Raw genomic sequence first — 26,433 nt, forward strand, 5'->3', positions numbered from 1 at the left:
ACACTTCCAATTTCGTGCAGTTTTGACTATGTTAGGTCACAGATACCTTCAATTACAACACCTCATTTTTACTTTTTTGTGTTTAACTAGGTGGCGCTATACATGAAATGAGTGGTTATGGAATGGGTTGACATGGCCCCTTGAGATCAACATACAAAAAAAATGGTCCTCCTAAACCCTACGGTTTTCGAGATATTCACAGAAAACTGTGTCTGCACTACCCTCCTTTCGGGGGGGTCCAGTCCAGCGGGGGGGCTACAGATCAAAACGAAAAACGATGGTTCCATGCTATCCATGTGGGGTTACATGCCCACCAAGTTTCGTGTACCCCGGTCTTTCAGTGTCCCGGGAATCATTGACGGAAATTTGGGCATGCGAAAAATAAAAAAATAAATAAAAAATAAATAAAATCTGACTAAACCTATATGACCATATGGTCATAATAATCACTATTTGAAATATGCTATATGGACAAAAGTATTGGGAGACATAAAACCATGTAATCCCTGAATTAATGTGTTTCATTCAATCCGATCGCCACAGGTGTATTCAGTCATGCAGTCTGTATTCGCACATATATTTTCGAAAGAATGGGTCATTCTGAAGAGCTCAGCGAACTCAAGCTTGGTACTGTAATGCACAAAGCAAAGTCCATGAACAAATGGCTGGGTGAGTTTGGTGTGGAAGAACTTGACTGGCCCACATAGAGCTCTGACCTCAATCCCGTCAATTACCTTTGGGATGAACCAACAGAGATGGCGAGCCAGGCCTTCTTGTCCAACATCAGTTCCTGAACTCACAAATGCTCATCTCAATCAAAGGGCAAAAAAATCACTCCACAATCTTGTGGAAAGCCTTCCTGGAACAGTGGAAGCTTTTTGGGGCAGCCGTGGCCTACTGGTTAGCACTTCGGACCTGTAACCGGAGGGTTGCCGGTTCGAACCCCGACCAGTAGGCACGGCTGAAGTGCCCTTGAGCAAGGCACCTAACCCCTCACTGCTCCCCGAGCGCCGCTGTTGATGCAGGCAGCTCACTGCGCCAGGATTAGTGTGTGCTTCACCTCACTGTGTGTACACTGTGTGCTGTGTGTGTTTCACTAATTCACGGAATGGGATAAATGCAGAGACCAAATTTCCCACACGGGATCAAAAGAGTATATATACTTATACTTTATAGCTATACTATGGCTATAGATTAAGGATTGGATGTCATAAATGTTCCTGTGGGTGTAATAATGGCCAGCTGTCCTGATACTTTTGTCCATATAGTGCATATTAGAATGGAAATATTTATTGTTATTACCCGGAGAGAAGAAATACTCTTTTCTGATTGGCTGGTGGGGTGGCTATTAATTCTGAATAACAGGACACCGTTCTATATCAATGCTTATGAATGGTAACTATAAAAACCATAGTAGGACGACGGTTGCAGCGCTCTAGAATCTTTGGTTGCACGCTTCGCAACAATGGAATCAACTGTAAACAAGCTACTGTCCATGCTAAAGTTGTACAACAAGCTGAACTAGTGAGCTTCTTTTTAAACGGAACCGTGTGTTTCCAATTGCTTTACAGTTGCAACCGGGTTATAAGCGGGATAACGGCCTTCGAGGTGTGTCCAGTTATACGGAAATAATGGACTCGGGCGAAGGCAACTCCGCTGCGCGTCGGGGAGTTCTTTGCCCCTCGCCCTCGTCCATTAATTCCGTATAACAGGACACCTCGACGGCTGTTATCCCTTACTGAACATAGTTGTGTTCATAATGAAAGTCATCATAACATTGACATTCAGACATCATGAATTCAAATTTTTAATGGAATGTAATCTCTGTCTATTTTGTCTCTGTCATCATGACAAAATCAAAACAAAGTTCACTCACACACACACACACACACACACACACACACACACACACACACACACACACACACAGACACACACACATCAGAATGATTGATTCCACCAGGATCTCGTCTTACGCACACGGGGAGCTGTACTCTGCCTCTGCTTCATCACCTGAGTGAAACAGATTTCATCATCAATCAGCTGTGAATAACAATATGGGCTCTAATTTGAGTGATGAGCAAAGAGAACAGTCTTAAATCAAACTATCTAACTAAAGATCAATGTCATAAAAATGTTAACACCATGGGTAAGAGTAAGACGCGCACAAGTAAAAGTGCAAACATTGACGTGTCAGCTCAATGCTACCACATTCAGCACAATAGCTATAGACCCTTTCAACAATAAAAACAAAAACAATGCTTGAACGTTCTATTTGGGCCCCAATCTACTTCCTCTGCATTAAGATAACATATGGAATGTTAAAAAGGAAGTCTTGTGGGGCCAACTATGATGCTGATAATGGAACTCTCTTGAAAGGGTCTATTAACGTTTTTCATGTGACGTATTCTAGGTTCTATAGCTTTGTTTACATCCAGCTGGTAGGCAAGGGACAAGTTGAACCCATTGAACATCGTTGTCTGCAGCTGCCTCTCAGTAGGCTACATCTCTGTATTTCAGCAATGTCAACATTTCAGGCATCAATAAAGGTGATGAATAAACGTTATCCCATTGTTCAATATTTGATAGCCTGTCACAGGAACGTTGTTTCGCTAAAATCGCCCTGATTTGGTGCATTGATCTGTATCGATAACGTTATGGGAGAACCTGCATGTAGCCTAATGGTAGCCTAACTTTTTTTCTCTGTTCAAAACTCGGTTTACACGAAGACAATAGCCTTTCTTAGAAGCTGTGAAATTTGACCAGAAAGGAACATGTCTTCCTTCTGAAAGCTGACACAAAATCAAACAATATTTGATCATTTAACTTCAACTGAACAGCGACAGGTCTTGGTAGGCAGTAGACTCAGCAGACGTTAAAACGGTAGCCTACTGTTATAGCCAGAGTCAGTCAGCATCATGTAACATTACTGGCGTTAGTCATGAATCCTGTAACATATTATATCATATAACAGCGATGGCTTATTCGAAGACGATCTGCATGGATATATAACCACCCAGAAAAACTCAGAATGTGAGTGATAAAGTTCATTAATTGTATGAAACTTTTTATTAGTTATCCATTGCAGCATCGCCTATATTAGGCTGTTATGCTAGCTCAGCCTTTAAATATGTTGTTATTTTGGTCATGTGGACTTGATTAAACGAATAAAGATAATTCATAAACTGCTTATTTCTTACATGACTGAAGCAGTAGCCTAGGTTCAACAGTGGTGTTTGAGGTTGCTGTGTTAAGTTGTGTGTGATCGCTAAACAATTAGGATCAAATCAGTTTATTTTGACATACGGGAGTTAGCCTGACCTGTAACGTTAGCCTATAGCACACAAGCCTATTCTGTTTTCATTTATTAGCATTTGTTGTGATTATATAATCAAATGACACTCATGATAACTTGAAATAGAAGGACAGAAGATAGGTGATTGATGTCCACAAGCACGAATTTCACGAGACAAATTAGAACAAACTGTTCCGGTAAAAATAATCTTGCCATGTTTAAAATGCTGCACTTTTTCCCTTCATAGCCTATCTCTGGCAATTCATTTTTGGATGACTGTAGATAGTAGTATTTTAGCCTACGTCTTAGTAGACAGTAGGCTACACCATTAGGCTATCTTGAGAATTAAAGACTTCACAGCTGCTAATGATCATCCTCCACAACCACGAGGATAGGTAGGCTAAACGGTCGTTCGTCGCCTTTTTGCTTCTTATTGTAAAACCAACTGTTAGGGCCTACACAAGTGGTCGGCATCCCGGTCAATATTTGATATTAAAATTTCAATTTTAATTTCAATGTGTAGCCTATGCAACCCGACTGTTGTAGGCTTGCCTACCACTCTCTGCAGTGCCTTGCCTACCATTCTTGCCTACCACTCTAGTTGTAAACAAGCGGTCACATGACATTATGACGTAGGTGCAAAACCTTAATAGTTCACACATCAGAACTTTGCTTAATTACAATCTTTAAACTTTGTTCGCCTTTTCAAATTGATATGGTAGTCCTACTGGTTTACAAGAGAATCTTGCATTTGTGTTTACATGTAGACCTAATACTGGCTTATAAGGTAGTCTTACTGGTTTATGAGTGAAACTTTTGTTTCTGAAATTTGTTTTTACACTTTATTCTGGTTTATAGGGGAGTCTCCTGCATGTATATGTAATACTTATAAGGGAATCTTACTGGTTTGGTAGTAGTCATACACTTTGACCACGGCTGGCTTCAGGTTGCTTACTGGGAGATCCTGTTGGATGGTCAGCTGGTAATAAATAGGAATATCCTTTGGAACCTGTTGAACATAAGGTCATCAGATTCATGCATGGCATTGTGGGCAAACCTGTGAGGAATATGTAAAGTACATGGTGGGTAAGAATCTGTACAGACTGTCGTGATTTTGTGAGATGTTTATTTCTCACCATTGATAGATACACAAGGATGTGGTCATCTTTCTCATCGACACGGTCCACAAATATGCTGCCCTTTAGCTGGAAAGACAAAGCTGTGATGAGCACCTTCACAGGAGCTGATTTAATGACTAAGACCAGGGCTGCACTGGGTCCACAAGTGAATCATTCCGTTCACGGAGTGTAAAAATTGTTTTAGAAGACTGCTGTAATTTTTTCGAACATATACACTGCTGTCACATCTGGTGTAGCCAGTTCCATTGATCACAGTGAAAGCTAATTGTTGCAGCAGATGCCCCGGGAACAGTTACATGGCCGGTGTTGCCTCTCTTTAAAGCAATACCAAAGAACATTTCCTCTGTTGCACGCACGCTATTTGTTTATCCAGCACCGGCTTTGCAAATAACGATGTCCACTGACAAGGTAGAGAAAGTTGATTGATTTTATAAAAGTATGATGTATTGCAACATCAGATGCAAGTCAAATTTGTAGTTTCTTATGTCTCAATCCATCGAACTACAGATCCGCTACCCGATCTGGCAAACTTACATAGTGCGATTATAGCCGATAGAAGGCCGCGAAGCGAATGCAGAAGTGCCGCTCACCCTGTTACGAGTTGATGAACCACTGAAACGATTTTGGAAACATTATTTTAAGGTACAAAAAACTCTTTGGTGTTGCTTTAAAACAGACTTAGGACGGACAACTTACTCTTTCAACAGAGGCAGAGTCAGCTGTGAAACCAGATAACATTTTCACATCTATTATAGCCATGTTGGTGCTTGGCAGTGGTCCATTGTACCTGCACAAAAAAGTTAAAGTAATTGTGAAAAGAATACATTTTATAAAGAAGTGGTCTGACAAAGTTCAAACAGACAAACAGAAACAACTGGTGCAGAATGATGTTGCATACTGGATTGTGATGTTTAGGGTGAAGGCCTGCCCATTGGCCTTGTTGCACTCTGCTTCCGTCAGAGGCTTGGCTTGAGTCTTAATGCTCAAGGTTGAGTGCTCAGTGGGAGTGGGGATGTTGTAGAAAAGAGCCACCTGTTATAGAATAGGGTTTACACATGAAGAAACATTACCAACAGCATTTCAGTCATCAATAGTGTAGTAACAAAGAAGTTATCTTTCACACTGACCCCAACAGAAGCACATGCGGAGCCCGTCACTTCTACGCTGTACTTCCCAGGAACGTTCTGCAGTGCTGTCTCCTGGTACAGTAATGTGTTGTGCTGGTTCACGTCAAACTGGTGTTTGTCGCCCCCTGCTGACTGCACTGTCACTGTGCTGGAGCCATGAGGGCTGAAGACCTTGGTGGCGTACAGAGCCAGAGCCTGCAGGGCCACCACCGTGTCCTGAGAGAATACAAACCCAACCCTCAGTGTGGGCAAATACTGAAGCTGGAGGAAAGCTCACACACACACTAACACAACAGAAGACGTTTAAAAAGGAAAGGTGTGTGGAGCACCTGTGTGGAAGAGAAGCCTCCATATGGATTTTGCTGCTTCACCAGCCAGCTGACAATCCTGGAAGCATAGCCTAAGTCAGCAGCAGTCAGTGTGGGTTTGGTGAGAACAGCTAACAGCACATAAGAACTCGTCTCCACCGCCAGAGAATCAGTTCTCTCTGATGAGGACTGAGACCAGTGCAGGAGACTCCCTGAGAAGACACGAGTCACATGAGATAAAGGAAGCAGGTTCAACTGTTGGTTCATGTGTGTCTGTTCAGGCACAGTGTAAATTCTGTCCTACCCTCAGAGGTTGCTACACTGTCCAAGTGTTTCAGAAGCTCAGCTCGGATGTCCTCTTCTCCAGCGAGACTGAAGGTGTAGGCCAGTAGAGCAGTGGTGTAGGGGTTGGAGAAGTCATTAACGGATGGTTCCATCTGGCAAGTATATATGTATATATTATTAACTGTCCTTTTTGCTTTTAATATACATATATATATATATATATATATATATATATATATATATATATATATATATATATATATATATATATATATATATAAAAGACAGTTAATAATACTATAGTTAAAAGAATGTAAAGCACATAAAGTAAAATAATTTAAATAATTTACCAGGCTTTTATATAAAATGGAATAAAAACATTGTGGAAGTAGCTTTAATTGTTTGTTTATCACAGATGTAAAGACCTTTAGTTTCAGTTACAGTGGATGGATGATGGAGTCATCACTGTTTCTCTTTTACGATACCATAGCACAAAAGTCTGCAATAGAGCCTGTGCATTGGCTTAAAATATAGACATTATAAGGACAGGCTGAAAGAAAGAAACTAGAAGATAGAACCGCAAATAGAGCTTAAATAGGCCCAAGAATAGATCCTAAACCGAAGGCTGCGAGTAGACCTTTTTCTCCAGCAACCAGGCAAGTAATTTCCTTACCACACTGGGGAGACCTGCTGGATTTAGGGGTGTCCCTCTGTAGTAGGACTTCAAGAACATCATGGTACTTGCCTGGAACAAAATAATTCTTAATTCTTAATACTTAATATAGTTATATATATAAAAGAGTATAAATACTTATACTATATATATGTATATATATATATATAGTTATAGATAGATATAGTTTTTTCTATATTACCTTGCCTACTCTCTGATATGTCCATATTTATTTTATGCTGGTCTCTAGACTTTATTCTTGCACTGTTGCACTGTTGGACTTACTCATTTGCACCATCATCATGACACTCACTCTCACAGAGCACCTTACCGTACCTTACTATGCACAGAGAATCACAGGCTCAGTCCCTGCCTCAGTCATTGCAAGCGCCTCTTGATTAATCACCCACTATGTGGATCCTGTTTTTAGAATTGATTGAGATTAAGTGTTATTTAGTATAATTTGTATTTTAGTATATTTAGTATATTCTTTATCTTCTACTTTATCTTCTATTGTGTTTTTTATATTATATACTTTTAATTACTTTTTTCTGCTGTTAGTGAATATGTGATGTCTGTATGCTACTAACACCTTGAATTTCCCCTGGGGATCAATAAAGTATCTATCTATCTATCTATCTATCTATCTAATATTGGGTCTCATACAAGGTTATTTTAAAAGGCGAAGTACGATAGTAAATTTAATTCACCCAGTACATATTGGTTCCCGAACTTTTCTTAAAACATTGTTTCTACATTTGAACAGCTGGTATTTGGTGGTTTGATTTCAATATCAACAGTTTAACAAAATCAACAACAAAAAAGGGACATCCAGCTAGCTGTTGCATAGCTTCTATTATTTCCACACACTGACTAGTTACATGATTTCAGTTTCATTCAACCAATCTCCGCACCCCCTCTAAGTTGAAGCTTTTCCTTTTGATTTCCTTTTGAATATTGCACCCCCCTTGGATGCCCCCCCCCCCCCCCCCCACACACACACACACACTTTAAAAACTACTTGTATAACACCACAGTAAACTGTTTGGATGAGACCTCTAATAAGTTTGAGTTGGTTTGTTAGTTCAACAGAGTTACAAATGTCCTCACCTTTACAGTCATATTCAGCTCCAGCATTGAGGCAGCGATGTAAGCAGTTATTGTCACAAGATCATTTACACCTCCCTACAAAACAAAACCAAACTCAATAAAAACAAAGAAACAGGAAACCCATGTCCATCAAAAAACTAAGTACTGTTAAACTGTCATCAACAAATGTATTATCATTATAAGAACCTTCATTCTGTTATTGAAGAGGTTTCCTTGCATATGGTAAGCACCAATTGGACTAAGTTGATTTTCCAGCCAACCCTTGGCACCTTCAATAACGTCACGGTCAATGTAGATGAAGGACTTTGCTTTACCAAACGACCTCAACACAAATGCAGTCAGCCTAGAGGAAGAGTTAAAAACAATATTGTGTCAGCTGAAGTCTTTTCAGATTATTATACAACATTTTATACTATTAAGATGACCTATCTTATAGTTTTACCTGCATCATTGTAGATGGTTTGTTTCTGATGTGTGTCCAATGCTCTTGTTACATAGTGTTTAATAGTTTTATATTGTTTCATTCTATTCTACATGTAGACAAACTCTTCTCAGTGTTCAGTCATGATTATGGTTGCCATGGGCTTGACTGTACTGCTTGGGTTCAACTCACCAGGTGTTTCCCTCTCCTCTGCCAAACGTGCTGTAGGCTCCATCACGGTGCTTGTAGTTCAGCTGCCTCTGGTATCCTGTTGGGTTATATTCGGAGATGAATATCAATATGGCAAAATGAAAGAAAGCCAGCTCTGCTTCCTTTCTAATGTGCATTCGCTACTCCACAATAGCCACGTTTACACGGACAGTTTTTTTGTCATTCTTATTAAACTATTCCAATTGAAAAATCTGTGCCGTACGTTCTATTCCAATCAGGTGCTCTCAAGCGCTTTAGAATCTTTGATTGGAATAGCTGCTGTTGCCTATTTTTCCTTGAGAAGATACAGCAGGCAATTGGATTGACCGTACATTGCTGTTCAATCGGAACAGGAATGGACTACACCACCTCTTCCATTCCCATTAAAATTCTGATCGGATCAGGCATTTTATTCCGATTGAGGCGTTTCTAATCGGATGAAAAGTGTATGTAAATGTGACTATTGAGTTGTTGCTGAGAATAAATGCTAAATGCTGACATTCCTGACTCCATATCTCCTCTGAGTAATGGGCATGTCAAAGCCAAAGTCATTCTCTCTGTTATTGGTGTGCTATGGTAAATGGACTGCATTTACATAGCGTTGCTTCTCTGAGCATTAAAAGCACTTTTATGCCTCACATTCATCCATTCACACACAGATGGTGGAGATGGATTGCCGCCATGCAAGGTGCAAATCTGCAAATTGGGAGCAGGATGTGGAAAGTTAATTGAATTCAATAGCCAAATCAGAAAATGGTTAGCTAACTGGTCACTAAAAGCTATTGTGTCAGAGGTCGTTCATTTTGTCACTGAAACTGAGACACTGAAACATTTCATTCAAAAGGAAAGTAACTTCTCACCATTTTTAAGGAAATTTGTTGCTTTTTCCTTAATTTCTGCAGTGAGCTGGCCAGTGTTCTGGAGGTACTGCAGAATGTAGATATTTGGGGAGAGGATGGCAATATTTTGCTCCCCACAACCATAAGGCATTTTCAGGAGGCTGTCAATGTTCTTCAGAGCGCGACCCAGGATGTCTCCTACAGGGAAAACATTCCATTATACACATGTTAAGAGAGTTACTATAATTAGAGACAGAAATATTATTGAACTCTGAAGATTTAAACATGTACCCAGCACAGACACTGAGGCTCTGGCCGATCCCTTCACTACAGCTGCTGGGAGTTTCAGCTCCACCTCCTCTGTTAGAGCGCCCCCTGTAGGAACAATGTGAGAAAAGCAGAATTATTACAGAATTAATTTGCAGACTTGCTACTTCATGCAAAATTGTACCTGAATATCAATATGGCAAAAAAAAAATCATAGACAAGCAATGGAAATATAGGAACAGTGTGGGACAATTCACCTTTTGGACATAAGAGCCTACTGAAACTCTCGGTCTTCTCAGTTCCTTCCGCCTAAAAACACAGAGAACCAAGATAAAAAAAAATCAAAACTGGAACAAATGGCTCATCATTTATTCACCATTAATGATTAATTTGTAGTAAACACCTCTTGTGTTTAAAATGTGGCTCTGTGAAGAGAGAAAACAGAGTGTTGTGTCTAGAGCAGGGGACCTACAGTATAACAGACCCACTACCATGATAACAAGATCAGTCAGCCGACTGCAGAATTTCTCCCTTAAATAAGGGGAGTGTAACATAGCTGCAAAAAGCGCAAACAAAAGTTATCCATTTTATCCTCATCCAGATCCAGTTTATGTAGAAGTACAGAGATATTGTGACCGGTGTGAACAGACACACACGGATGGACGTACCTGATTACAATACCAGAGGTAAGGGTAATAATAAATTTGGCACCACCTACCTTCACCAGCAGGGGGCGTGTGACTATGTCTATGCGACCTTTCTCTGGCACAGACACAACCTCGTTGCCACACAACCCCTGGGACTGAGTGGCCTCTGCACTCACAGTAACATTCATCAGTCCTGGCAAGCAAAATACACTACATTACTTTCAGCAGTAATATCTTTATACTACACTTTCCCATGCTGATATTGGGACGAATTCTGCGCAGCAAATGGTTACATCCTTGTACTTGCATTACAGTGAGTCCTGTGAAGTGTGTTAACTCACCAAGCACAGAGGGCACCAGTGTCCATTTGAAGGTCTTCCTTCCATTTGCACACAGACAGGAGGAGTACTGGCCATCAGAGGAGGGCGTCAGAGTGAAGTCTGATGAAGGGGCTGGAGTCACTGTGACCTACCAGAGAGGGGGTCATATTTAACACACACTCAGAACCACACAGAGAGGAGTTCAGCCACAAGGGCCCTGAATATTTTTTTTTCTCCTGCAAGCAATGATACTATATATTCTTAAGCGTTAGTAACAATTCAGTAAGTCAACCATGACAAGAGTTTTTTTTTTTTTTTTAATGAGAACTGAAACCAGAATTTGTATGTCCAGCTATGCATCTCTGTACCATGATGCACTTGGGCAGGTAGTTGAAAACTGTTGCTTTGAGCTCAAAGGTCTCTCCACGGATGATGGAGTACGGCAGGGAGAGCTCCAGGAAGAAGGGCTGGAAAACTGTGAGCTGAACTGGTGGGGCCAGACCAAAGCCCTGGGGGGACAGGCAGAAAGCCTCGGTCTCCCAGGTGGTGATGGTGTCAGGGACAGTGAGAGGGACTCGTGCTTCTCCAGACTCCCTGTGAAGAGAGCACATGTTAAAGAAAAGGCTGTGGTGTTGAGGACTGAAACTAGAGTAAGACAGAAAAACGATCCCCTGATTTCTATGGGGCCACTCACCCAACCTCTGCCAGGTCCCAGATCCACGTCTCTGGGAAAACTGTGCGAACCGTCACACCAAATTCCTCTCTAGAAGGTCTTCCCATTCCTGAACTACCAGCCATGGAGTAGTACACCCTATTGGACAGCGGATAGACCTCCTGACGATACAAGACTACAGAAACAGAACATTATTTCAGTGTTCAGTGGATGAAATCATTTCCATCTTGACATTTACATGCTGATTGCATCATGTGTCAATCCTGGTCATGCAATCACTACATGTGAATATGTCCTACTGCTTGAATAGTATTGCAAATGCATGCACAAATAAATTCATTTTTACAAACGGGAGAACTGGTCTCGCATTTCACTTTTAGTTAGTGTTATTTAACAGGTCATAAGTTCTGTGTAGCTCAAGTCATTGATTTACTTTTGTTGTTCATGTCAGTGGCTTCAGGCTTGGAACTGAAGGGTTGCCGGTTCGATCCCCAACCAGTGGGAACGGCTGAAGTGCCCTTGAGCAAGGCACCTAACCCCTCACTGCTCCCCGAGCGCCGCTGTAGCAAGGCACCTAACCCCTCACTGCTCCCCGAGCGCCGCTGTAGCAAAGCAGCTCACAGCTCCGGGTTACGGCTCCCGCACACAGTTGCGTTCCGTCAACGCATGCCAGTGGGTGTTCCCGACGGTAGCTATGCAAATGACTTAAAGTATAACAGTAATTTGATTGGCTGGTGCCGTCTGTTGTTCGCTTGTTCGTAATTTGATTGGCTTGTGCCGTCTGTCGGTGCAGCAACAGCTGAACTTCTCAACGCGAGCGACGGGAGCAACGCGACTCAACAGACCCGCAATTCAGTTCGGCAATGACGTAAGCCCATGTAAAGTGAACGGGAATGCACTGCAACGCACGCAACTGTGTGCGGGAGCCGTTAGTGTGTACTATGCCTCACGGTGTGTTCAATGTGTGCTCTGTGTGTTCACTAATTCACGGATGGGATAAATCCAAAGACAAAATTCCTTGTATACGCAAGTATAATTGGCCTAGAAACCTGATTTACATTTACATTACTATTTTGATTTTTGTTCAAGAATGTTGCAGATTGTATTTGGATCTATTTCAACCCATTGTTTGTGATTACAATGATCTAATGACCAAAATACTCCAAAGCATTGATGTAGGGTCATACCATGACTCCTGTGATATGTCTCTCCCTTAAACATTAAGCAGTTAGGGATCTGTAGAACCAAATTAGTGACCATCTTCAGTCCCAAACTCTGCAGTAGACAAAGACACATGATATTGGTTATTATGTTGCACAAACAAATGTAGCAGGGAGACAAACAGATGAACCTTTTGGGAAACCACAAAAGTAAAAAAAAAAAATATATGAGCTTAAATTTGAGTCAAATGTACAATGATCCTTGACCCCCAGTTAGCCCTTGATCCTTTACCAAAGACCCATGATTAGCGTTAGGGTTAACTCTAGCTCCTTTATCAAATATCAAAGGTTAGAGTTCGGGCTAACCCTAAAGCCTTTATCAAAGACCCAAGGTCAGGGTTCACTCTAGATCCTTGAACTGAAGGAATCCAATGAAGAGTAACTAACAGAGGAGTTACATGTCTTCTTTGGCTGATTAAAGACCAGACGTGCCACTGGATTTTTAATCGTTTGTAATGGTCTAACTACACAAGCAGACAGGCTAGTTCAGAAAGAGCCTTGGCCTAAAAAACATTGTGTGGCATATTATAGGTTAGGTTAGGTCTGATCTTCTGAATCTTTTATATGATAAAACGACATGACTTTGTAACTGAGGCTAAGCATTAAAATGTGAATAAAGTACACAATTCATTATTCAAAGTATTCATTATTATTCAAGTTATAAGGGCAACTACAAAATAATAGTGCACTCTAGACACCTTCAGGTATACTTACCAAAAACAAAAAACACTTAGGATGGTGAAATTGCAAATACAGTCTAAACATATATTACTGTACAACCCCTGTAAATATTGCACAGCCATTAAGACTTGTTTAAACACAGTCTTCCAACTTCAAAATTTCAAAAAATGCATTCTGTACATTTTAAAAATATTTTTTTAAAAACACATTTTTAAAAGCCTTATTTGTCAACATGACCCATGTATAGAATTAGAATTATATACTATATTACACATACTGTATGTGTTTTATTTACCTTAAAAACCGCGAAAGCCCCAGTATCAGCACGCCGTGAAGGGTAGTATGGCATGGAGGAACGCCTGGGTCTGACTTTAAGGCATTCTACAGGATCTTCAACGTCATAAGGAATTCCTGAGTCCAAACTTGGTAATAATCCAAAAATCTAGGATAGTAGAGATTTCAAATGACATCATCTAAGAATTACATGCAATGCCACATCATCCTCCTATTTAATGGGCCCTGATAATCTAGTATCACTGTAAAATCATTGTAAACCACAGAATCTTGGTGCTTATTTGCTTGAAGCAGCACTATGGAGTTTTGACCACATATAACATTCAAAGTAATTTGGACACACCAAAATGGTGCGATAAAGATAAAATACCTAATATAAGTGGTAAATTATTGCATAGTTTTTCTTTAATTCTACTCTAGTTGAAGTTCTTGGTGCAGTCGGGCCTTAACACTGAGAGCCCAATATGTGAGGAGATTTATATTGTCATTGGCTGTGTCCGAAATGGAAGGCAGCTGCCTGCTGCTGCCTCTCTGCTGTCAACTCTCTAATGAGTCACTTGCCAAAGCAGGCATCAAGATTGCAGCTATGTTTCGGACTCTGCAAGACAGCGATACAGAATGTCATTGCCAGGATACCTACACCTGACTTTAATTAGTGGGAGTTGAAGCAGAGAAGTTCTAAAGAATCTTTTGGTTGAAGGCAGCACGAAGGATGTACAGTATGCTGCCTTCATAATTCAGCAAAACAAGGTATCTTGGAGGGCAGCATTTTATAAAAATATTAGATTTGAACGTGCCTCCAAGCCTTGCTGCCACAGAATGCTATGCTAAGGCAGGATTTTTCCCAATTCGGACATAGCCATTGTGCTAGACTTCAGTGCAGCTATGGTAACCTTCTGGGCATCTAGGCGTTTCCCTGGTTCCAGGACAAAGATGCTCTGATCCACAGCACTGAGGGCACACAGAGAGCCAGGCTGAGCTGACAGCTGTAGAGAGCTCTCCTCTCCAGGAATCGCTTTAGGGGGGGAGAACTGAACAGACACCTGTAATGAAAAGCAAACAATGAGGAACAATTTGCATTGCAATTTGTGTTGCAACCCGCTTTACAGACAGGCCAAATATGAATGCACACATAATTGTTAGTTGACAGTAACAGTCTGTGTATTGTTGTCCCACTGTCAGACCAAAACATAAACAATAAATATGTGAGAGAAAAAGATAGAACATTTACATTTCAAAGCAAGGAACTGCTGACACACCTTATTGCTGAAGCACTTCTCCGTTGAGAAGGTTTGGCTATTAGCCAGGACCGTCTCACTGGGTAAGACACAGTACGCCATGACCTTCAATGAGGGGGCCATCTCAGCACTGACAGGGAGCTGGAAGGACACCTCACCCTCAGTTACTGGTAGGGAGCCCTGCACTGAAGCCTCAAGAAAGCCGTGATGAACAATCTGCCCTTTGGATAAAACCTACACATGGAACCACACAAGGAAACTCAGGATCATCTCACCACAGTAAGTGTTGTAACAATATGCCAATACATGCCAATAATGTAATTTCTAACCAGATCTGTAATCTGTGATCCACATACCATATAAATGACATCCACAGAGTCTGTGCTGAATGTTTCCCCAGCGAAGGTGTACTTAATGGTGATGGGTACGTCTTTGTCACACTGAAGAGGTTCATTTACAGCCTTTATGGTCAGAGAGCTGAATGATGCTGTGTGTGGAGATGCTGGTTGTAGTCTGGACACCGACTTTGTTGCAGTGTCATAATATGGAGTAGCATGTTCAATATATCGTACAAAGATGGATGATGTACTTGCCTAGAGAAATAAAAAAGGTTATTATTCCCTCTGCATTTACCAACAATGCTCATCTCTAAAAATGTTTGACAAAATATAATGTTTTACGAAATGTTAAAGGACCAGAGAATGTGAATAACAAAGCACTGAGAATCATTGAGGCATTATCACACAATACTCTCAACCATATAGTGTTATTACTGTATGGCTTTGAAAGGCTTAGCCAGCCAGTTAGAAGCTTACGAGGAGCTCAAAGCTTCCAGGGAAAGTAGTAGTGTTAATAGAGAACTGGGCCTCTCCAGCAGAGTCTGTGGTCAGGTTCAGTAGGAGCTTTGAATTCCATTCCGGACCTTTAAACAGATGAACCGCTCTGTGAGCGATGCCAGTGCCATTGTAATGGGTTGCTTTGATCTGTAGAAAGAACAAACACAAGAACCCTAAATGCATGCAAGTAATATGCAAGATGTTGGAAATAGCTGTGTGTGTGTGTGTGTGTGTGTGTTATTATGAACACTGCTTCCCCCTACAGACAAAGCACACTTAATGAATAGTGTACATGTAACACCATACCGGTAATAGGCCCCTGGAGTAGGACCCATTTTAAGTGAATTCTGCTAAGCTAGGCTAACAGAGGGGGGTGTTAAGTGAATTCTGCTAAGCTAGGCTAACAGAAGGGGGTGTTAAGTGAATTCTGCTAAGCAAGGCTAACAGAGGGGGGTGTTAGACTGGGTAATTTCACACACAAAGTGTATCCTCATATCTAACTCTGGGGCAGACAACCAATAAGCGTATTTCCTACCTCCCTCTAATTAGCAAATAGATTTTATGAAATTAGCTTTAGTTAGAGCTTAGACTTTGCCCATCATTGAAATTAGGGCCCTACATGTCCAGGACTAGAGGGGAAACAGCACTGTCACAATAACACTACAGAACTTAAACACCAAAACACAAATACAGTAGCACACACTCTTGTGACGCAAACAAATACAGTAAACTCATAAGCTCACTGAATGTCTATGAACTGTATGTTCTCTTACCTTGCCCTCCATTACTGCTCCGTCCTTAATCACTTCTGGTGTATCAACAAATGTTAGTTTCCCAAGAGAGTAGTCCAACCTTATGTCTTTGCTTTCTGCCCGACTGATACCTGATGAGAAAATAAAGTAATGTAAACATGGCACATTTGGAAGATATACTAAAGGTTTTAAAAAGTGTCCTGTTGGCTCACCAGTTCCTTCTTCAGCTACGGTTGCATTAAATCGGAAGCTGTTCTTCAATTTTCTATTTAAGTCTGGTTGTGTATACATTGCCATATTAAAGACATGAGAGACACAACCAGATTCATCCGTCTGTGGGAATCAAACACACACACTTCAGATGTTTGCATCTCAGCTAAATGTTTTCGGGATGTGAATCACCATGTGTGACATAAAGAGAATTTTAAATACAGCCTTAATACTACATTTGTCAACAGCCTTCAAGTGTTTGGGTCTGTACTGTCAATTACAAATTGTTAGCATCCAGGAAGTTGACATTGCCAGCTTAGTTTTAGCGAATACCCTTACCTCTGCTGATACAGCAAAACAAGGTGCCTCTGGAATTAATTCATCATCATCAGTTTGATAACGATCAATGTCTCGACACAATGACATTGAAGCTTTTCCTGGCACAGGCTGGCCAAATGTGTACCTAGAAGCAGGAGAGTTGCATTTAAAGGCTATGAAGTCAGACAACCAAAGGAAGGAGTTTTTAATAATAGGCTATCCTGTGTCTCTCACAAGGCTCCCTGCTTGATTAAATCTTTTTGAATACTGGGTTACCGTAAAGTTTCATTCTATCTCCTGTGCTCTTTTGTATGTTTATGCCCCCCCCCCCCCCCAACAAAAAAAGAGAGCAGTAGCCTACTTTAACAGTTGATGTAAAGAAAAAGCAAACATCCATGAAATGTGCAGCCTAATTTGCAGACCCTTAAATAGATGGTCCCTTACACAGACACACACGGTTACTGTAAAAGAGAAAGTGCAGCTTACATTGCAGATGGTCCCTTAATCAACCCCACTCCAAATATCCTATGTAGCTAGTCAAAAAAGGTAGTTCCACCGTGCTTCTTAATTCACGTCTGGTGCTTCACGGGACCGATCATGTCGAGAAGGAGAAGGTTCACCGGAGCACACAGAGATGGCTTTTAAATTCATTGATTATGATGCACAGCAATTGAAGTTTCAACTCTTCTGTGTCTTCGTCAGAACCTTCTCCTTATCCTATATAGCTATCAACCCAACTCCAAATACCTTAACCTAACATCAAATGAACCAGACGTTCTCCACAACCATCTTGCGATCCCTATAAAATCATATAAAAATCTTTACCCGTTTAAATCTAGATGTAGTGGTAGGCCTACAAAATATTACCATTTGTTTCCATCTCCTACTTTATCCCCTGCTCTTGCAACTCATGCTATGTGTATGTAAGTGTCAGTGTGTGCGTGTGCGTGTGTTTTCGCTTGTGAGTGTGTGTGTGTTTGTGTGCCAGTTTGTGACTGTCTGTGTGTGTGTGTGTGTGGAGGGGGGGGGATAATGTTTATTGTCCTTAAAATTCTAGTGGAGCTAATGCCCACCAAATTTCATGTGCCTCGGTGCTTCATTGACCAAAAATTCTGAACGTTAATGTAAAAAAAACCCTCCTTTATGATTAGTGCGCTTGCGGCGGTTATAATAATCCTGTTATCATTTTCTTGAAAAAATTAGCTTTTCTATAATTATATCTTAATTACAATGTATCACTTACTTAGCACACACTTCCAGCCTGACCTCTTGTTCTCCAACACTGATGGCCTCTGGGGCTTTCAGCGTAACCTCGAACTTGGGCAAAACTAAATGGAAAGAAGTTAGTTAAGAACACACTAGAAAGTGGCTAAAAACTTGTCCCTGTCCAGAGATGCTTTGTGAAGTTCTTGTGTGCAGGTTTTTACATTGTGATGTTATTGCATTTTAATAAAACTTAACCTAAAAAGTCTTACAAAGCCTTTAGGCATGTGCAATATGATATGTGTCAGTGATGTTTCATGGGTAGAATATGTGAAAATGGTTTATTTTAAACCATTATCCAAGAAGCAACTAGGTATATAAATACGTGTGTGTGTGTGTGTGTGTGTGTGTATGAATATCAATATATTAAATATGGATATATCTGTAAGTAACAAACGTACCATATTTTTTCACTTGAAACTGATGTGACTGAGATGATGTTTGACTGCCTTGTACATTGAGCATGTATGTGCCCTGAGGAGCTTCAGGGTTTAACACGTGGGAGAGCTGCACAATTTTGCCCTGTGATTTCACATCAAGCCATTGACCAATGGTGTTGCCACGGCTATCCTGTGAAGTAAAAGAGAGAAAACAATCAATGTCCTCTTTGTAAAAATAACATGTTAAGATTGAATTTATTAATTCAAGATTTGAAAGCAAGAGTGAGAAAACTACACAACATCAAGAGGATTTTGTTCTTACGTCCAGGGATATGCGGTCATACTGTAAAAACAAGAGCATACATCAATGAGTTGTGAAACACTTTTCTAAACAAACAAAACACAACAATTTGGAAATGAAAATCATGTTAACAGTGTCGTCATACAAATCACTTTTACTTTTACTTTGTTAGAGACATGGGTGTGTTTCTCTTGCTTATTATAGGATGCCTTTAAAATTATATCTCTGGTTGAGTTAATTTGACTGATTCGTTCAGTTGCCCAGGTGTACTGTAAATCACATGAGTCAACACCCAAGGCTAAAAATGTGTGGCAGATATTCACGCTAAACACAAACGTATTAGCCACTAGTGCTAATCTTATACAGTATCAACACATTGATCAGTATCTTACGGTCCAAGGCTGCTTGCATCTAGTATGGTACCTATAATACCTATAATCTCTGTTTCAACAGCTACATGTAGACTAGACAAAATGATTTCCCTTCAGGGTTAAAAGCTATAACTTTGAGTTTAACACTAAGCATACTGTATGGCTAAATGCTACAGCTGTTAAACTCAAAATGAACTTGTCTAATTAAGGGATATTTCACAGTAGGAACCTACTTATCTCTGTTACATAACATAATAAACAGAGAGTATAACACTCTGAGGTCCAAAATCAGTTCAAATTTCAACATGGGCAACTTCTGTTTGCTCTTGTTTCTCAACTCTAACAGCTGACCAATCCTTTCCCTACTCTTCTGCGTAGCTTAGCATGGATTGTCTGACCTCAGGACATATGGTAGTTTAGAAATGCGTCTCACCTTCTCACTGAGTGGAATGAAGTTGGTGTCCATGGTGACCACTCTGAAATGCACTGTGGGCAAGAATAGTGTGAGAAACTGCTTTTGCATACAATACACATGTTTATATGTGAACCTCTGTGCATTGTGAGTCTGTGTGGACATACCTGTATGGCCTGGGCTGTATATGGGTTTATCTGTCTGGATAAAGGCTACAGGAGGATGTTTTGGGCTGAACTTCACCCGACTTTCTGAGGTCCAGTGAGTTGATTGACCTTTGACATCTACTGTGATTTTCTGCACAGAGTTTTCTTTCACCGAAGGGGCCTATTTAAAGAGCAGAGTAAACACTAGATTCACTGGGTGATAAACACCAGGTACAGTGAACCTTACGGGGGGGTGACCTTCAACCCGGACAGTCCTGCCTCTCATGAGGCACAGTGTAAACTGATCTCCTGTCTTGACCATGGTTAGGTGAGCTACTGACCTGGAACTGGAAGCAGCGGTGAAAATCCTTGTCTGATGTTTCCTGGTGCAGCATCTTCTTCTCATCTCCATTGGTCAGATATATGGACATGAGCAGAGTCTCGTTTGGACTCAGGAGGCTGGCACAGAGTTTGGCTTCGGACTCTGATCTTATCAGGGCAGGAAAGGTCACCAGGAAAGACCTACAAAGATGAGGAACACTTTCTTTATTTACAAGTTAGTGTCTCACTTACTCAAAAGAACCAAAATACAGTAACTGAACTCTAAGTCTGATATCTCACTCAGATCTCACTTTCACTAGCCTATCAAATGCAATCCCAAAAGCAGCATTCTATTAGCCTGGGTTTTCCCATGCTGCCTTACGCTCGCGATTTTATTCACGCTGCTAGGCAGCCTGGATACCATGGAGCAAATTTTCGCCTCATTTAGGGGACCAATCACAGAACGGAGGGAGGGCAGCAAGACGATGACGACACACCGAAGCCGTTATAAGCTACGTACAGACGCATTTGATAGACATTCATAGCGCCCAATAAACGGCTCTGGGCATTCGTAAACCACGTTTCAAATACAAGAAAATGAACGCCTAGTTCCCAGACCCCATCTCAATGAGATGAGGTCTGACGTTAGCCAGACTAGCATTCTATCATCTTATACTTATCTATTTACTTTTACACACAATTTTTTAAATTCTTTATCTGAATTGAGTTGCCTCTCTGAATGAAATAGATAGTGAAAATTTCAGAACCATGAAAAGCGTTTACCATCACGGTCTTTAACAGATGTCTCAGATCTCACTACATGTTACCTAAATCTGCAGTCCTCAAAAGAAGCATAGATTGCTTGCCAAGCTGCCGACTCGTGACTAAGATCTAGATCTCTTCTACTAGGTTGGAAGTAATTGTATCATTACCAACAGTTTTTTACTAAAACAAACATGACACCATATAAACTGATTGATATCATTTCCCTTGCATTCAGATACAATCACCAGCTCCTGGTCAGTACTTATGCAAGCAACTCTTAACCTTCTGTATCTGTCATTATGATCTGATTAGTTCAGTCTCTCTCAGTCAGTCATTTCCACCTGCAGGAGTTATGAGAGGGTGAGCTGTGTGGAGAGGGCTGTACTCACGGCTCTGGTGTTGCTGTGGAGGAGCAGAGAGTGTAGAGGCAGCTCAGCAGCCCTCCAGCAATCAGGATCCTGGTGAGGGCCATTCTACTGAGCCTGTCTTCAGGGGAGAGTCTCACACAGCAGTGCTGTTCCTCTGCACTGAACAGCCTTATATTTCAACTGCCTGATGGAATCAACCCCACCCACACACTGACCCACTGTTAACACAAACACCCACACATACAGCTCAATGTCTAACTTGCAGCTATACTGATGGCCTGTTTTTTGGAGTCATCATGTCAATATGACCTATGGCCTTTACCAGAAGTGGTAAGTGTCAATAAACAGAACAGATAGCATATCTGTAACAATATTTAGGCAATGAGCATTCTCTGGTATTTTATTGCATTCGATGACCCTTACTTTATTACTTGTGATTGTGTTGATGATTTTGCAGTATAACACTATTTTGTACAGAGCCAAGGAGGTGTCATGGTAAGATAGATGGTAACACTTTACTTGACGGGTGAGTTCATAACACATTCATAGCAGCTGTCATAAACTGCACATAAAGCATTCATGACTGTTTCATGAGACATGACTCAACATTCATACCAAACCTTTCATGAATGTGGAAGACAGAATGACGAGAGCTTGTTAAAATAAAAGACCAAATTCGCAAAGCAGCATTGCTGTTTTTGGTCTAAATCTCTTACCTGATCACGTCACATCTGAGTCAATGGGTTACTCCAGTGCCAAAAAGACAGAACATGGTCAAGGAAATAATTGTTTCATAAAAATGTATTTGTTTTATGATGTAACCTTTGTAGATGATTTCTCATCTTTTGTTAGGAATGTCCAACCGTTCCAGGTTACACAAATACGGGTCAGCTGAATGTAGGCTAGTTTACCTCCCAGTGTTAAACTCAGTGATTACGAATACTTCACAACTTGTATAGTAAAGTGACATTCAATGCAAACTTCATAAGATATTCATGAAATATTTACAAAGGCTGGAGAGATTAAATTAATGGTATCCAGGTTACACAAATACGATGTTGGACTTTTATTTTGACAAGTTGTCATCGTTCTGTCTTCCACATTCATGAAAGGTTTGGTATGAATGTTGAGTCATGTCTCATGAAACAGTCATGAATGCTTTATGTGCAGTTTATGACAGCTGCTATGAATGTGTTATGAACTCACCCGTCAAGTGTTACATATTTTTTTATATCGAGAGGATGTGTGTGCACTCATTTGACTAAATTGTGGTCTCATTTATTTTACTAGATTTGGTAAATTGTGTGTACATTTCACTAAATCGTGCCCACATTTTACAAAATTGTGCTCTCAAATGAGAGCTCAATTTAGTAAAATATGCGCACTATTCAGTAAAATGTGCACACGATTTAGTAAATTTGGGTTTTCCCATGCTGCCTTGCAGGCGATTTTATTCACACTGCTAGGCAGCCTGGATTACGTAGACAGGCTCTGATTCCATGGACTTCGTTTTCACCTCAACGAAGGAACCAATCACAGAACGGAGGGGGGACAGCAAGACGATGAAGTCACACCAAAGCAGTTATAAGCTACATACAGACATTCGTAGCGGCTAATAACACTCTCTCGGCCATACCCTCGACCTTGTTATCACAAAGGGTCTCGATGTCTCTACAGCTGTTAAAGGCCTTATCACACACTCAAAACACAGCTATGATGGTAAAAAGGAGAATCATAAATGATCAGACAAGTGCTCTCTTTGAGTCAAGTCAACTGTAAGTCAAGTCAACTGTCAGACTCTGAAGACTTATTTGATCACTTTAATGCAAAAATGGCAAACATATGGATGACATTGCTCCATTACAATTCAAGAAAGTTAAGGACAAACAGAAAGCACCATGGAGGCAAAATCCAGCAGTTAAACTTCTAAAAAGTGAGTGTAGGAAGACTGAAAGAAAATGGCGTAAATACAAACTTCAGATCCACTATGAAATCCATAAAGAGATGCTCCGCACATATAACTCTGAAATATGCAAAGCAAGACAGTCTTTCTTTTCTAACATTATCAATAGAAGTTCAAATAACACTCGTATTCTGTTTTCAACTGTTGATAAGTTAACAAATCCCCCTCAACTTCTCTCGCCTGAACTTCTCTCAACTAATAAATGCAATGAGTGTTCATCTTTTTTTAAAGGTAAAATTGACAAAATCAGACTCAACATATCTGCTCAATTACAAATTCAACAACCTGAACTTCCAGCAACAAACAGAGGGAAACTAAACTTGATGTCAGAGTTCAGCTTGATAGACTACGAAACACTTAAAAAACGGTACAGAATCTCAGCTCTTCCACATGTGTCTTAGACACTCTGCCTACCAATTTCTTCAAAACTGTTTTTCACCTCATAGCGGCGGATGTCCTTCAAATGTATCACTGCTGTCTGGCACTTTTCCTAAGTCACTGAAAACAGCTGTTGTAAAGCCACTTCTCAAGAAGAATAACCTGGATGCCTCCATGCTAAACAATTACAGGCCCATATCCAATCTACCTTTTATTGGCAAAATTATTGAAAAAGTAGTCTTTAATCAATTAACCACCTTCCTAACATCAAATGGGTATTTTGATTACTTTCAGTCTGGTTTTCGAGCAAATTACAGCACTGAAACAGCTCTCATTAAAGTTTCCAATGACATACGCCTCAACACAGATTCAGGTAAAACACCTTAGTGCAGCATTTGACACTGTTGATCACAATATTTTACTACACAGACTAGAACACTGGGTTGGATTTACAGGCATAGTTATCAGCTGGCTAAAATCATATCTACAAGAAAGGAGCTTCTTTGTTGCCATCGGAAACTGTACCTCAACACCAACGTCCTTGACCTGTGGTGTTCCCCAGGGGTCGATCTTGGAGCCACTATTATTCAACCTCTATGCTCCCACTTGGACAAATCATTCAAAATAATTTGATTTCATATCATAGCTATGCAGATGACACACAAATTTACTTAGCTCTATCACCAAACGACTATGATCCTCTTGAATCTATGTGTCAGTGTATAGAACAAATCAACACCTGGATGTCTCAAAATTTTCTTCAGCTGAACAAAGAAAAAACTGAAGTAATTATATTTGGTAAAAAGGAGGAAAGACTTAGGGTTGCCACTCTCCTTGACGCAAAAGGGTTGAAGGCAAAGGATACTGTTAAAAATCTTGGTGTATTAATTGATGTGATCTGAATCTGAATTCTGATTGAAGTGATCTAAATTTCAACAGCCACATGAAAGCGATAACTAAATCAGCTTTTTACCACCTCAAAAATATTGCCAAATTCAGAGGGCTGATGTCAAAACATGAAAAACTCATTCATGCATTTATCTCCAGCAAGGTTGATTACTGCAATGGACTGTTCACAGGCCTTCCTAAAAAGACTATTAAACAGCTTCAGGTGATACAAAATGCAGCAGCTAGGATTCTAACAAAAACTAAAAGAACTGACCACATTACTCCAATTCTTAAGTCCTTGCACTGGCTTCCAGTAAGTCACAGAATTGACTTTAAAGGAGAATTCCGGTGTGATATTGACCTAAAGTGTATTGAAACATGATACCGAGTGTGAATGTATGTCTCATAGCCCATCTGACTTGTCCCCTGCACTCCAAAATCTGGCGCTAGTTAGCCAATGCTACCAACAACTTTTTCAGTAGTGGTGCTTCGGCATCGGGCTAGCCATGCAAATAAATCACTGTTTTACACCCATTTACGAGGCTCAATGTATCTCCACACTTCATTGGTAGACTTCCTAGGGCCCTGACATTTAAAACGAGACATTGAGAACTTTGAAAAAGCACTGGTAGTTTACTTACAAGACGATTTATACAGACAGTATCTTCACGAAGTTTAACGTTTGCAGCCATCTTGAATTTAGTCACGATAAGTCGAGCAAGGAGTAAGAATGAACAGGTATGATAAGGGATCAGATTCCAAAAATAATTCAGTGGAAATGCATGGATTCCAGTTTCTTCCAGTAGCAGCAACTGGAATCCATGCATTTCCACTGAATTATTTTTGGAATCTGATCCCTTATCATAGCTGTTCATTCTTACTCATTGCTCGACTTATCGTGACTAAATTCAAGATGGCTGCAAACGCTAAACTTCGTGAAGATACTGTCTGTATAAATCGTCTTGTAAGTAAACTACCAGTGCTTTTTCAAAGTTCTCAATGTCTCGTTTTAAATGTCAGGGCCCTCGGAAGTCTACCAATGAAGTGTGGAGATACATTGAGCCTCGTAAATGGGTGTAAAACAGTGATTTATTTGCATGGCTAGCCCGATGCCGAAGCACCACTATTGAAAAAGATGTTGGTAGCATCGGCTAACTAGCGCCAGATTTTGGAGTGCAGGGGACAAGCCGAGATGGGCTATGAGACATACGTTCACACTCGGTATCATGTTTTGATACACTTTAGGTCAATATCACACCGGAATTCTCCTTTAAAGCACTATTGCTTGTTTATAAATCAGTAAATGGAGCAGGACCTAAATACTTGTCAGACATGCTTCAGCAGTACACACCTTCTGGTCCTCTTAGGTCCCAGGTGAAAAACCTGCTAGTAAAACCTACAGCTAGAACTAAACATGGTGAAGCAGCTTTTAGCTGCTATGCGGCTCAGCTGTGGAACCAACTTTCGGATGACATCAAAATAAGCTTTATTTGTATATAATAATAAGCTTTATTTGTATAGCACCTTTCATACACAGAATGCAGCTCAAAGTGCTTTACATTTGAAGCATGTAACACAATAATAGTCAGTCAGTCATTATCAATCACTTTTCTTTGCTGTTTATGATCTACTCAGCAACATATCAAAAATATAGAAAATGACGTCATAAGACTGGCAGCCTTAACCCTCTTACCCCCCACAAGCACGCCATATGGCAACTGTGGCAAGGAAAAACTCCCATATTCCAGGAAGAAACCTTGAGCAGAACCTGACTTAATAGGGGGAGCCCATCTGCTTCTGGCTGGCTGCGCCCTCCAATAGTAGCAGATGTAGAATAATCTGAAAATGTAGTCTACAGGATGAGTTAACTAAAAGCTTTCCTGTACAGGTATGTTTTCAGATCTTTTTTAAAAATATTTACTGAACTCGCCTGCTTGATGTACAGAGGCAGGGTGTTCCATAGTTTGGGGGCATAATGGATAAACGCAGCTTCTCCACTTTGTTTGTGGAGCAC

General features: G+C 40.5%; 1 protein-coding gene across 1 annotated transcript; it reads right to left on the reverse strand.

Annotated features, from left to right (window-relative positions):
• Positions 1 to 1,794: 1,794 nt before the first annotated feature.
• Positions 1,795 to 21,362, reverse strand: LOC121688787 (alpha-2-macroglobulin-like). Its single transcript, XM_042068621.1, has 35 exons — positions 21,212 to 21,362; positions 20,078 to 20,258; positions 19,758 to 19,917; positions 19,612 to 19,664; positions 18,829 to 18,849; positions 18,528 to 18,696; positions 18,107 to 18,191; positions 16,885 to 17,008; positions 16,548 to 16,668; positions 16,357 to 16,466; positions 15,563 to 15,730; positions 15,104 to 15,340; positions 14,769 to 14,981; positions 14,403 to 14,552; positions 13,511 to 13,657; positions 12,502 to 12,589; positions 11,336 to 11,489; positions 11,010 to 11,235; positions 10,663 to 10,789; positions 10,393 to 10,514; positions 9,932 to 9,983; positions 9,699 to 9,782; positions 9,429 to 9,605; positions 8,551 to 8,626; positions 8,124 to 8,280; positions 7,938 to 8,012; positions 6,828 to 6,899; positions 6,174 to 6,306; positions 5,891 to 6,081; positions 5,562 to 5,777; positions 5,333 to 5,466; positions 5,131 to 5,221; positions 4,432 to 4,500; positions 4,199 to 4,304; positions 1,795 to 2,013 (listed from the first exon to the last, which is right to left on the reverse strand). The coding sequence occupies exons 1-35, from the start codon at positions 21,292 to 21,294 to the stop codon at positions 1,973 to 1,975; spliced, it is 4,413 nt and encodes a 1,470-aa protein (XP_041924555.1). The 5' UTR covers positions 21,295 to 21,362; the 3' UTR covers positions 1,795 to 1,972.
• Positions 21,363 to 26,433: the final 5,071 nt, after the last annotated feature.

This window comes from Alosa sapidissima, chromosome 17 (genome assembly GCF_018492685.1).
Source record: "Alosa sapidissima isolate fAloSap1 chromosome 17, fAloSap1.pri, whole genome shotgun sequence".
Classification (NCBI taxonomy): domain Eukaryota; kingdom Metazoa; phylum Chordata; class Actinopteri; order Clupeiformes; family Clupeidae; genus Alosa; species Alosa sapidissima.